The 13,946-nt window shown below is 45.7% G+C and overlaps 1 protein-coding gene across 3 annotated transcripts in view; it reads right to left on the reverse strand.

Moving 5' to 3' along the window:
• LOC105462646 (inositol-pentakisphosphate 2-kinase) overlaps nucleotides 1-13,946 on the reverse strand; it is an 88,076-nt gene that overhangs the window by 18,634 nt on the left and 55,496 nt on the right. For all 3 annotated transcript variants that reach the window (XM_011709372.1, XM_011709373.1, XM_011709374.1), the window contains exon 3: nucleotides 3,780-3,987. In XM_011709372.1, coding sequence (XP_011707674.1) covers nucleotides 3,780-3,987 — 208 coding nt within the window. The remainder of the gene's footprint in view (nucleotides 1-3,779; nucleotides 3,988-13,946) is intronic.

Here is a 13,946-nt window from a genome sequence, read left to right on the forward strand (position 1 = left end):
TGCAGTAACGTCAAGGTCCGCGCTAGTAGACCAGGATGTATCATTGGCCGTGCGTATAACCGCCAATGAGAGACGTCGGGAGTATCGGCGTATACTTAGAAAATAGCGTAATCCCCGTGATCACGAGAAGGATCCGAGATAATCGCGGAGATGCGAGATTCAACGAACAACAACGTGCATCGCGCTTAGGAGGAGGATAACGTTGGATCGAAGTCGCCGCGTACATCGCGTGATCATAAAGTTCTTGAAATACATACTCGCGGTATGCGAACGGAACGAAGAGTCCCCTCGGCGCTGATGAATGAGCCTTTCGTAATGCCCTTGTCGAGACTGCCTCGAAAGATAAAGCCTTCGTCTAAATTTCAATTATACACTCGCGCTTTGCGCACCGAATCTCCTCACGTGTATATGCAGTTCAACCAGAGAGAGAGAGAGAGAGAAAGGGATCCTTTGCTATTACTGGGAAAACTGGTCGTACGTGGCACGTACTGCGGCCGCGGGTATCGAGCAGTATATATGCGCTATCGCCAGGAAACCAGGTTACTAACATTGTGCTAGGTTGGGTTGGAAGAAGAACGAGTCGGGAGAACGATTCAAACGCGCGGACTCGTTAGAGCCGTCGTAAAGCCGGCGATGCCGATAAACACGGCGGCACGCAGGAAGATAACGAAACGTTCGCGAATATATCAACGGGGTAATGACGTTTCTCGCTCCCGCGAAGCTGGTGTCGCCGGTTAACGGCTTAATTTACTCTCCGCCCGGTATACCAATACGTTCGAGAGAGAGAGAGAGAGAGAGAGAGAGAGAGAACGGACGGTCAGCACGTCGGTCAGAACACACATATCTCAAGAGCTCTCCTTCCGAGAACCGCGAGAATCACGACGGACCGTCGGTTATTATGTCTATCGACAGTCTTCAAGTCGAGAAAGCCATCGAGAATTGAAGGGATGAGAAAAAAAGGGACACTGCACTTTCATTTATAAACGGTATCGAAACGCTAAGCGAAGACCAAAGCCTTCGAGCCGAGTCTCGAGTCTCGAAGCGCCGCGCTCGCGGCGTTCCAATGCTTTTTTCATTCGACGCTCGTTCTCTCCCTTCGCAACACCGATAGTCCCTGCGAAGTCGATGCAGCCGAGTCACGTAATAAAATTATAAATCCACGGCGAGGATGACTCAACGCGCGGGTTAAGGTCGCTACGTGAAGAGGAAATACGTGACGAAAGGAGAGGAAAGAAAACGAAGAGAAAGAGAAGGGGAAGAAGTCGGTACATCCTATACCATCGCAAGCCAGACAAATTTGCGATTAGCGATGCTTACGCTTATTTAACGCTTACTCACAAAGCAGAGAATGCTTTCCATTCTTTGAAATTTTTGAAGACAGTGGTACTGATACGTATTTTCTCGATATTGCCCGATATTGTCGATACTTTAAAGATATATCGACAAGAGATCGTCGAAAGAACGGATCTCCATGCAAGCCACTCTCTTTTATTCGCCACACTGTCAGCCACGACTGCAGGAGCTGACCGTGTGTGCAAGTTCGACAAACTCGCCGACAAGCGCGACGAGGTGACGGCCGACGATGCGAAACGGGGATCCGGAGTTACGCTGCCGCCAAGTGTGCGTGTACGCATCGCTGTCATCGACGTGCGCGGCGACCGCGCGCGACACGAGTATCGTTCGCGTGCGACAGGAGAAATCACGTAGCAGAAACTCAATCGGCTAGCATTGTCAACATATTGCACAAGCATTAGTTGAATTCCGGTCTAGACGCTGCTTCAAACGTTCAGTTTTCTACTTAAAATTTGGAGATTGATTCGTTGGAGGGTTCACGGTATATAAACATAAGTAAAGACAAGTCAAATCGCGAAGAGATAAGAATCGGACAAACTGTGTGATTCACCCGTGGTTGCGTAATACATTTGCGATATAATGCGTCTTTCCAATACGATAATTACAATTTTTTTTTTAGAGAGAGAGACTGTTCATCGCGCGTTGCGACATATGTATATATACGATGATAACGGTAATTCAGTCCAGGTCATAGAAGCTGGGCGGGTACACACGTACACACAGGCACATGCACGCGCTTGCAATTATTATCGATCAGCGATAAAGTCCGCGGTGCATCGAATGGAAACGACGGGCGCGTTCGTTCGGACGTATCGCGATCCGATCGTATATCCGATCTCTCGAATTGCGCACCTGAGAAGACGCGCAAAGTGGAAAAATTCATTTCCTACGACGACGACGACGACGACGATGATGACGATGACGCGTTCTGCATAAATAAACGGCAGAGATAAGAGAGCGCGGTAGACGACGCGGGCAATTAAACGAAATTATTTATGCTTATGGATCGTTTGTCCCCGCGTCCCCGAAGAAACACACCCTGCTGCGCCCACGTGAGATCGGCCGACGCGCGTTCTCCCCCCCCCCTCCTTCCTGCACACGCGATTTTGTCGCGTATACATTATTATTAAAACACAATTCTCGATTGGTCATGCAGCTATTAATTATTCGTTAATTACAGAGTGCGTTGGATAAGGCCACGCGCGTAGAATTTAAGAGTGCTTCGTACAGGTTCCTCCTGTTCCGTGCAGGTTTTCGCATCTATCATCGTCTACGGGATTTCTTTGCCGCAGGTTAGAAATGTTCGCGATGCGAAATGACGCAACGCGCCCGAGAACGCGAGGATCTCTCATCTTTTTTTTTCTTTCTTTTTATACGATTACGTTATTAACAACAAACGCGTTAACAACCAGCGTGTTTTTCTGTTTCTCGAGGCTGTTCTTGCGAAGTTATTATCGCGCGACGGATAACTCTCCCCGGAACTCTTGGTGTGGAAGACCAACGCGCAGAAATTGCGTGTCGTCCTTATCTGTTGACGAGACAACTCGTACGATCGATTATCGTGGGAGAGGCTCGAAACGCCCTCCTTCTTTCAACTGCGATTGGTATTTTTTACGGCGCGCCAATAGTAGAGTATAGCTGTTCCCGTGTTTTTCTTTCGCGCATTTGTATCTTAATTCCATTGCATTTATGCAATTCGCTATTTGCTGCAAACAGCACTTAGCCAGTTGCACAGCTATTAAGCGTTATACACCTAAGACGGGCTTCTCCGTTTTTCTCCTCGACACTGTACTTATACACGCACTTGCAAAGCTTCCTAAGGAAATTAATCCATTTAAAAGTGTATAGCATTCTCGTGTGTACGTGTGCAAAAGTAAAACACCGCGCCGTCGTTGCGATACTCTCATTCGTGAAATCTAGAAAATTTTGCTTCTGTCGTAATACACCTCTGCGACGATTGCAAAAGTATCGAACGTCTCGTTTGAAACAAATAGGTAAGAGAAGCTGAATCGTAAATCAACGACGATATACCGAAAAGAGAATTCGACTAATGAAGTTGCGAACGCGATGCAATGATTTAGTAATGGGATCAAAAAAAGACCGGACACGTAATACGGACACAATACTCTCGCGGAATTTACGAGAGCAAAATAGAAAATCCAAGTTTATCCAGGCTTTGTCTCGCTTGGTCGCGGAATCGTGAAGATCTTCAAGAGAATGATTCTCAAGAGCTCCTCGACGAGGAGGTATGGCGAAGCGTAAAAGAACGGTGAGCAAATAAAAGAAACGCGACAGAGGTTTTGCTTGTTCTTTGAATATTTCGAATTCTTAGCCAACAAAACACTTAATAAAATTAATCTTTAAGCGAAACGTAGATACACTCGAGACGCGATATACAAAATAAGAAAAATATGTAATTAACTTACGTGTGGCAGCGCGATAACGATATTGGCGTTGCCTTCTCCTCTGTAAATCGCATCTTCCACGGGGAGAACCGTAAGGGGTAAACTCGTCTCGGAATCGAACGGCGATTCTTCCCTCGGATCTCCGGCGGAAGCAGGTGTCGTTTCTAAGAACAACATGGTAGGTTTCAGACGTGACGCCTCGCCGCTTCTCATCAACATATCGTCAAATCTGTAAGCAGACAAAGAAATAACATTTAGTCAATATCTTCCATAAGTCTCGTGAAAATTTTGGCCAGTTTTTTCAACAATATTTTCTTAGAATATTTATTTTATTTGCCACTGATTGTTAATAATATGATTGATTTTGAACATTTTGAAATACAAAGAGCAATAAGGAAGGACGGAAGGGAGTGTTCATTGGATCTTTAAGAAAAAAAATTATGATATTATATACGGAGATACCAGGAAAATTCATTTATCTAAGAAAAATCTGGAAATATTCAAAGTTCTGGAACGAGAGATCGCGCGGCACATAGCAGAATTCGTCGCCTCGCTCGACGAAGGTAACTGCGACTCGGAAAAGTTTTTTGCGCCGCGATTCGATATCTTTCCTAGATGTATATCCACGCTGACGTAACACGCGACCGTGCGAGATATCAAGTCGGTCAAGATTTGCGCAGCCATGACATTTCCTTAAGCTCGACTTTGCCCGACCGGTAGCTGCGGTCGTCGTAGAAAAATCGCTCGCAATCACCGGGGGGAGCTGGGTGAAAGTCGAGCAAAGCCCGCCGATGCGGCGTTTTTATATTGCAACCGCGCAACCGTGGAAATTCAAATACCGGCCGATCGATTTCGATCCGCTATCGGGGAGATTGCGCGACGGTATTTCGCAACGCTCCGGAGATCGCGGCGGCGGCGGCCGTTGTCGCCGCCGCTATTAGCCTTCACGGAAGACCTATCGCCGCGGGTTTGGCCTTAACCCTCTACGGCAGGATCGTGTCCTGATCAGTGACATCGAGCCGTCGATCGGCATTACAAGCCGAATGTTCTTTCACATAAATACATGTTCTTTTCCTTTAATATCGAATCACGAAGGCAGACATCGCGCTGTCGTGAGCACAGCCGTCGGCGTTCCTCGGCGCGAGCTGGGAACGTGCAGTCATATATACAGTCTCCGCGCTGACGTGTCGTCACACGCCGTACAATGCTAATGAAACGGTCAGCGGAGGCAACACTTTCTCCCGTGCTAGATTCACGAAACGAATTTGTGTAAAATAGCCGCGCGCACCGCCGTTTGTTTTACCGCCTTGCTGCTACGAGTTACGTAAATTCGCTTATTCAGAGGAATACGAATTTCTCACACTAGAAACCGCCTCGCCTTGTCAGATAGGTGTACGTTTCGAAGCCTTTCTGTCTCTCGTGACGTAATTATCCGCTGCCAATGACCACGTAATTGCAAGGAACGCCGTACCGCGTGACAGACGTTAGGATACAATACGGACGTAGTTGTCCCTCGACGAGGAAAAGAGGCCTGCAGTGAGACATGAAAGTACAATTCAACGAATCGCTTGATATTCATAAAGAGAAAAATTATTACTCGTGTATGTACACACAGTTAGCGTGAAGCCTGCTCGCCGGCGATGCCGAGTTATATAGAATTGCGTTACGCTATTACTCATCGTAAAGTGACGCGCGCTATTGCACTCTGACGAATAAGTGTCCCTCGTGAGTGATGTGGCGAGCGATTCGATCGGTTACGAAATTCATTTCGTTTCCGATTGGGAGAGAAAAAAAAAGCGTTCTCTCGATGACGTATCGATCAGTCGAATTTCATCAGACGTTTAGAACGCGCGCGCGCGCCAGGAATAAAAATATATTAGATAGCACGGAAAATAATAATTTTTATTGAGCATGCAACACGGAGCAACAACGTCTGTTTACGCTGGTTATTGACGAATAACCTGTTGAATTTTACAGACTTGTCAAGCCTGTCTCGCGCTGTTCCCTCGAGTGTTAATGTAAAAATACCGCCCGTAAAGTGGTTCTTGTGCAATCGGCCGCTTAAAACTGTCAGATCTGACAGTCAGGAGTAGCATCTGGAGAGGATTCCAGCCGAGCGTCAGCGATGCTTGGAAAGCGACACTGCCGATTGGTCGCGCTTCGAGAACTCGCGAAATCGTGCCTGTTCCACGTCGTGCGGTTTTCCAGTGACCGTCGTGCGGCTATATACAACAACCGATGCGCGGGCTTATGGCATATACGCTCCGCACGCTAGACGCGAGACGATGAGTCACGCGAATGAAGTCATTTATGCCGGTAATATTGTAAAAAGAGAACTACGGCCGCGAACTTTCGAAAGTCGTCGTTAACGAGCGCGTTGGCAATCGCGATGCAAATAAGTCGAAAGGCGATACGTCGACTGCCCAAAATTGTGACGTCAGATCGCGCGCAAGTGTTCTGGAGACCAAGGTTTTTTTTCTAGTTTGAACCGACTCAAATCAATAATTTCACACGGAAGGATCGCGAGAACATTGTACAGAGAACGTTGATCGCATGTAAGATACCGCCATAATCTGTCGTGCAACATTGTCGCAACGTGAATGAAAAATAACGTGCTGTATATACAGGGTGTTCATAAAGTATCGGACCCCCCCTCTATCTCAGAAAATACTAACTGGATAAAAAAAACTTTAAATACAAAACTTTAAGGAAATAAACTTACCCTGGCTATCTGACGATAGAGGGGGGGTCCGATACTTTATGAACACCCTGTATATGCGAGCCTCTTGGTCGCGCGCGATAAAGTCGTCGCGCGGTTCCACGGAGTAGGTAAATCTTCTCTGAATAGCCTCGTTTATTTGATCATCAATATTAACTACGTTGTCCGTTTGTTCCCTCGCCTTCTAACATAATTCATAATTCAACATACTGTCGACATTTAAGTCACCTTTCGTAAAATCGTCGTATCTCATTTGAGACCTCACTGGATACCGCATTTGCCTTGATCGAAGGATTATTGCAAATCACTTATTAACAACAATCTGATCGCCGAGATAAATTACAAACGCAAAAAGCGAGTAATGTTGATCCGATCAGCGGCGATGACGATCGGCATAGATTACAACGTGACTACATTTCGAGAATTAATATAGAGCGCAATAATTGATACGTTCGTCGCGTTTTATCGTGCACCTAGCCTTATCTGTCGCGCCTCGTTGCGAGCGGGGAGGGGATCTTTAATAACGACTTTAAACTGGAGCAAGTTGTAACTTATAGCCGATAGCGGTGTTATTTTCCACTCGTTGGCTAGTAATAGGATGCATCTTTTACCGTTAGCCTAACCGTCGCGACGATCGCGCGCGTTTAAAAGATAATTGTCTCTTGTCGCCATCGTGCCACCTTAGGAGAGCCAGTAGCGCGTCGCGCGCAGTGATAATCTCGTTACAAGGCCGATTATCTTATTATACACGCTTCGTCATATGTCGAAGCTTATAGGAGGAGAGTGATTATAGGCGCGGTCGGCGTAACGCGCATCTCGCGCAAAGTTTAAACAACGCCGTTAGAGCGTTTATTGGTTTATTAACGTGTTGCGCGCGTTAACGTTTACCCAGCTGGAATACAAATATATTCCCCTTTTGAGCTCTATATACCCTGCCGCGAGTTACTATTGTTTCAGAACACGCGCGTCGTAAAGGAACCCGGGGCGCGTTTCCCGCGGGGGCCACCCAGTCTCCGCACTCGCGACGTCTGAAACGCCCTGTACCGCGCGACACCTTTTAATGGTGCACTTATACGTATGCTCCGGTATACATATATATATACGTATTGCCGGGGCGCGTCTCTATAGGTACAGCGGCGACGTTGCCAGAACCGAACCGTCTTATCCATTTTCGCGTAAGGTTAACGACCGCCGGGCTTGCGAAACTCCGAACGGATCACCGGAGAGGGAGGGAGGGAGAGCGAGAGAGAGAGAGAGAGGTTTGCACGCGCGTGCACACGTCGACCCGGCCGCACACCGACGAGACGCGAGATGCACGCGGCGTAATTGGAAACGCCGCGTTTAATGTCCGCGGGCGGACCAAACTTCCCGGGGACTATAAAGCCGCTGGTGTTCCCCGGGCCGATTAACCCGTAAGTACGGGGTCGCGGGGTAATTAAAACTTCCCAATTCCGCGCCGCAGCGCTGCCGCTGCAGAGAAGAGCTTAGAACCGTAAAGAGGGAGGCTCGATATATTGAAATTTTCTTAAAAACGATTCTCGACCGTTGGAAGACACGATGGCGAGAGAAAAGTGTAAATAAATTATGTCTGTAGTATGCGATTACGGATAAATAAATACATTCGCTCCCGTAAAAGATCCTCTCGCACTCTCGCTTTAACGGAATTGTTGGTCCAACTCGATCAACAATCCCGAAGAGATTCGTCTGGAGTGAAGCTGAAATGCGCCGGACTCGCCAATTTGCCGAGCGGCGCTCGCCGACGAGTCGCGCAAGAACGACGTTGCAGCTGCGAGCGGAGTGCACTTCAACGTGGGACAATGCGCCAGGCAGAAGGATGTGCAGCGAGTAAAGAGAAAAAAGCGGCGGTGGCGGCGGCGGCGGTGGCGGCGATGGAAGAGGCTCGCCGTTGTTCAGTGATAAGAGGCGGAGCGTGTGACTGAGCGAGCGTAAGAGAAAGGAGGGACGCTAGGGGGAGGGAGAGGGATGGAATGACAAGAAAGGAGGACCTTGTTCCCTTCGCCGCGGCAATCGATAAGCGCAATTAAGACTAAGTCTTTGAAATAAACAAAACAGCGAGAACGAGAGTTTCCGCTAATGACAGAAGGGGTGAGAGGGAGGAAAGGGCCCTTTTTGCCATCGAGTTAGTATCACTTTTCGTTCGCGTTTCACTCTTTGCTCGCGACTCGCGGATTTATGATTTGAGTGGCTCTTGTCGACGAAATGACGACTCCAAACATCATCGCAGGGGACCTATGAAAGACAAAGGCTGCTTATTCATTTTATATATCTGTCTATCTGCTTAGATCAGCTTACGTAGTCCATCCGCGCGTAGCCAAGATTGCGCGGGATACCATCTTCTCTCCCCTCAATCGCGCGATTCCCCCGCTGATCACTCAGATGCTCGCGACGTTCATCGCCGTGAATCGCCTGGTCGGGCGAGCTCGGTCGAGCCGGTCGGGCAAGCCGACGACGCAGTCTCTCTCCGTGGTACATTACGCAACATTGTCGAATGGCGTGCAGTTGGCAGGCAACAAAGTGTGATACGCAGCCTCGACGAGAAACAAACTCGGCGAGGAGGTCGCGCGGAAGAGATTGGTAGAGGAGGAGGAGGATGCCCAGGGCGGTGAAGAGAGACAGAAAGAGAAAGAGGTAGAAAGAGAGTGAGAGAGCGGGAGGGATGAAGTTGAGAAGGAAGGGAACTTCGTGCTGAACAGAATCAGCAATTCTAACTTACAAGGGGGCCACTAACCGACGAGCGGGCCAAGCGACGTCAGGGGAGCCAGGGCAACAACCGACGTTGACCTCCACGACAACCATCATCGGTGACTGCGGTGGCGGCGGCGATGACGGCGATGATGACAACGACGACGATGACAACGGCGACGACAATGACGACGACGGCGACGACAATGACGACGACAACGACGAAGACGACGGTGGTTTCTTATACCGACGATTCCCTCTTCTTCGAGAGCCGTCATTTCGCACGCCTCGACTTCTTCGATGTTCTTCGCGAGACCGTCTCGTTATCTGTCCCACATCGTGACGAGAAGCTAGAGACCTCGAGAAACCTTAAGAATGCCCGATCAGGTTGTTGAACCAAGTCTCGCTCGAACGTGGAGAACATGGCTACGACGACGATGTAACGCTCGCCCTTTAGGCGATCCATTAACCTTTTCTCATCCCGTGGAGTTATACGGGAAGTTCATAACGAGCGCAGAACGGTAGCTTCAACGAGATCGCTGTTCAGATCAGAACAGCGAAATTGTCAGTTGTTATACGCCGTAACAGAATTCGCATCAATGGCTGATAGTCGCGAGTAACTCGTAGGGAGCATAGGGAGCAGGAAGCGTAAGATTCTGCAATCTTAGCATCATTGTAGCTCTACTCTATCTCGTTTCGTTTTATCGACTCGTAATTCAACCGTGTTCTTCGCTGGCCGATGCTTACAATTTGAAAATGCGATCTATGAATCTCGCGTATCGAATTTATTCATCGCTATTCGATTTTCTTCTCTTTAATTGCACTCGCAACGACGTAGACTTCGATCTCTCTCTCTTTTGCGTCATAAAATCGATTAGACCGTCGACGATTAACCGTCGGGAGTAGCACCAATTTATCTCACGGTTAATTCTTATTTTTTCTAAGCTCCTCATCGCGAAACGTGCACGATAAATGTTTGCTTAACACGCTCAGCACAATACGTCAGCTCTGTAATTAAACATTCCGCGAGAATACTTGGAAGAATGTGAAAACAACGATGTCATTAACGGGAGTAAGAAAAATTGAAATAAAAGTACAAGAGATCCGCGCGTGTGCAGAAAAAAGGTTCCTTCCTATATTCTATTTCGCATTCAAGACGATAGATTCGAAATTGCATTACAATCGTTTCTCTCCGTTCGTAATTTTGACTGTTCCAACGCTCTTTGTATCTCTCCATTAATTCAGATAATGGAAATCTTACGAGTTTTCAAGGAGGAATATCCACGCGTCTTGTGAATTAAATAAAATGATAAACTCCGAACGGATGTCTTCAATTCCATCTCACTTGTTAATCGATAATTATTAGAAGTCTTTTATTTTTGGATTTGAGCTTTTAGTCTTTAATTAATTGTTACATTATAACTATTTCTTTACCCGCTATATATAGGACAAACAATATACCTGGTACAATTTCACGAGAGCTCTTATTACTTGAGACTCGTTCTCAGAAAGTTTAACAATAGTACCTGCATAAGACACAATCAACGTCTCTGGCAAATGACACGTGCCATTTTGATTCCACGAGTGCCCTCTCGAATTATCTCAATCAAGACATTTCCGAGAATAAATCATATCGAGAATCCCGGGAACGTGAACGCGGCTGAAAAGCAATCCTCCATCTCCCGTTTCGCATTCGCCGACATGTGCAAAAAAGAATTGCGTACTATTTATCACTTTGTAAATGTTCGTGACCGCGCGACGTAAATCGACTCGCTCCACCGGAATTGACAAATAAATCATCAATATTCAGCCTCCCATCTGCCAAATACAAACAATTTCACTCACGAAATCGTTCGTTTTTACGACGAAATTTATTTGACAAACAGCAGATACGACGTGCTAATGTCTCAAATAATTCGAAGAATTTCGCAATCGTCGCTGGTAAACATGGCGTTGCTTCATTATTAAGTATTCGCATATTTGTCAAGCTTATTGCACGGACTGTCAATAATGCGAAGTAAATTTGGAGACGCTAAAATTGATTTTACTCGGAGTTCGCCTGGAAAACGTCGGAATCTTACGATGTTTACGGTCGATTATGCTGATGCGCATAAATTCATGCGAATTCTCGTATTTCTACCTTATACTGCAAACAGTATGAAACAGTATACGCTTTGGGTAAGGTGATTGGGATAATGGACGACGAGATTGATCGACACACGTGTTTTTTTTTTATATTCATGAAATTTCATAAGCACGAGGCCTTTTGTTTTTATTATCTCTGTACAAAAACAGTCGAAAAAATTATAGATTTTCTTTGTTAAAGATTTAATTTTTTCTCTGGAGCTTCACGGCGTATGTACAAGCGGGAAATAATTAGCCAATACAATCATAAACCTAAAAACTAAATATAATTATACATTGATATAATAGATATAATTATAATTCATTATAATTAATAGTAAACCTACAAAGTCTACAAATTCGAGTATGTGTGTAATGTATATCGCGCATGTATCGTGTGTTTCGAGTATTCGCGATTTGTGTACACGTATATGTTCCGTGTCGTGTATGTATAGATGTGTATCTGCTTGTTGTGTGTGTGTATTTACTCATGGACATGCATGTAGACTTGTAAAGCGAATTTTATACAGAATTCATTGAGTGGCGTCTCGCTCGCAGTCAACGCGCAGAAACGAATGGATCTTTTTATTCGCGCTCCCCCCCTTCGTTCTCACCGAACGATGCATTTGGCTGAACAGGGTCGCCGAATTCGGATCTCGCCATGGCCACGAGTAGTTGGTATTTCACTCCCTCCTTACGCTAAACGAATATACTATACGAAAACCGCTACCGGGTACTCGCTTAATCAGTATTCGCATAAGTAATATGTCATCACAATCGTATTACCGTGGAATCCATGGCCCGATCGAATTGAGCATCCCTGCTAGGCTCCTGATGCGCTCTCTCTTTCTCTCCCTATTTCTCATTCATTCACTCACTCGTTCACACATTCATTCTCTCTTTCAGTTTTCCATCTTTTATTTTTTTGCTTCTTTCCAAGTAACCCGTCGCAATTTCACTTTACCGAGAAATCTATCGCGTCTTGCTCTTATTCGCTCTTTCTCATTTATAGTAATATCCGCATAAACGAAAAATGACTTCTTCAAAGAAAGGGAAAGCACTCGACGAAGAGCCGGCCCTAGAGTTCCGTTTCTTTCGTCATTCGCAATTCTTTCTCACGCGTGGCCAGGGAGGAAGAAAAATCCCAGAAAGTCGAAGCACAAAAAAATTATTAATACGACGTGTGTCAACAACGATTCTAGAAGCGTGGCAATCGGTACGTTTGTTCTTCGGATCTTCGATTTATCCAGAGGTACATTATCTATGACTCGTCGCGATTTGATCCAACAAAGTAAATTCAAAGCTGATGCAACAAGAATCATTTCATAAGAATGACGAGAACAAGCCGGTTTTATCATCGGTAATCGGCTCAGGTCATGATTTAACAGATTCTTCGTTGTCTTCTTCTTTATTGCATCACTGGGTATAATAATAAAAGAAAAAAAATGGTTAATTACGTTTTATACTAACTGACGTTAGTGAGGCTCATACTGACGTGATGACAGTCTCTAAGAGATAAAGAAATTATTCCTGTGTCTTCTTTATCGCGACGTTCTTAACGCGAGGCGTACATCACGCTTCCTTCGTTCGTTCGTTCGAGCACGTCGCCGCATTAATGTGACACCATTTTGCGATTTGAGTAATTATAATTTCAATAATTGCACGTTTCCTTCGACAAAAGCAAAACAATCGTAAATTAAGTAAGATTTATTCATCATGGTTTTTTTTTGTAAAACTAGTCAAAGAATCGCGAAGTTGCTTGGAGAAACTTTTTTTGCCAGGACATTTCAAGTGATTTTATAATAAACTTCTAATTCTAAGATTCCCCCTCCCATCCACCCTCGGGCTCTCTCATCACTCGCTCCTTTACTTCTCAACGCATTCTATCTCACTCACTCAGTCTGACCACACACGCTCTCTCTTTCATAAACTTTCTCCTCCCTTCTCTCGCGAACCCTCCTCTCCCGCGGGCCGAATTGTGTTTCTTTTTTTATGATTTATCTTGATTTTGTCTCGTTTTATTTAAAAAAATACTGAATTAGTAACCAAGCTAAAATCACAGACTTGCTGGTGATTTATCCCAGCGGATTTGTACAAATTCCTCCTGAAGGTCTCTCTTTCTCTCTCTTTCTCTCTCTTCTATATATATATATATGTATAATTACAAGATGTGTGTATATAATTATGTATATATAATATATGCGCATATATATATAATTACAATTTATTCGCGAAATAAATGTGTATATGCTCGCATTTCCTCCTTTTTCGCCCTACCCCCTTTTTTCTCTCTCCTTCCTATCATTCTCATTTCAACGCATCTTCTCTTTCTCTCTTTCTTTCGCTCTCTATCTCTCACTCACACATTCTCTCTCTCTTTCTCGCTCGCTCTGTTGCTCTCCTTTAGCATTCGTCGATATTTATAGATTTTTATGTGTGCTTGTGGGAACGGATGAATAACGCAGAGATACATAGGATAATTCTCGCAGACGAGCGCGCCCTTCTCAATCCCGCGTTTCCCGGCGGAAAGCTAAAGACAAAGGGAAAAAGGAACGTGTCTTGTTAGCCAGCAAATCATCAAAGGACGACGCAGCGATGAGCAGATCTCACCGCACGGCTCTCACACTTTCTCTCCAGCCACG

Source organism: Wasmannia auropunctata, unplaced genomic scaffold (assembly GCF_000956235.1).
Source record: "Wasmannia auropunctata unplaced genomic scaffold, wasmannia.A_1.0 LD336095.1, whole genome shotgun sequence".
Classification (NCBI taxonomy): Eukaryota; Metazoa; Arthropoda; class Insecta; order Hymenoptera; family Formicidae; genus Wasmannia; species Wasmannia auropunctata.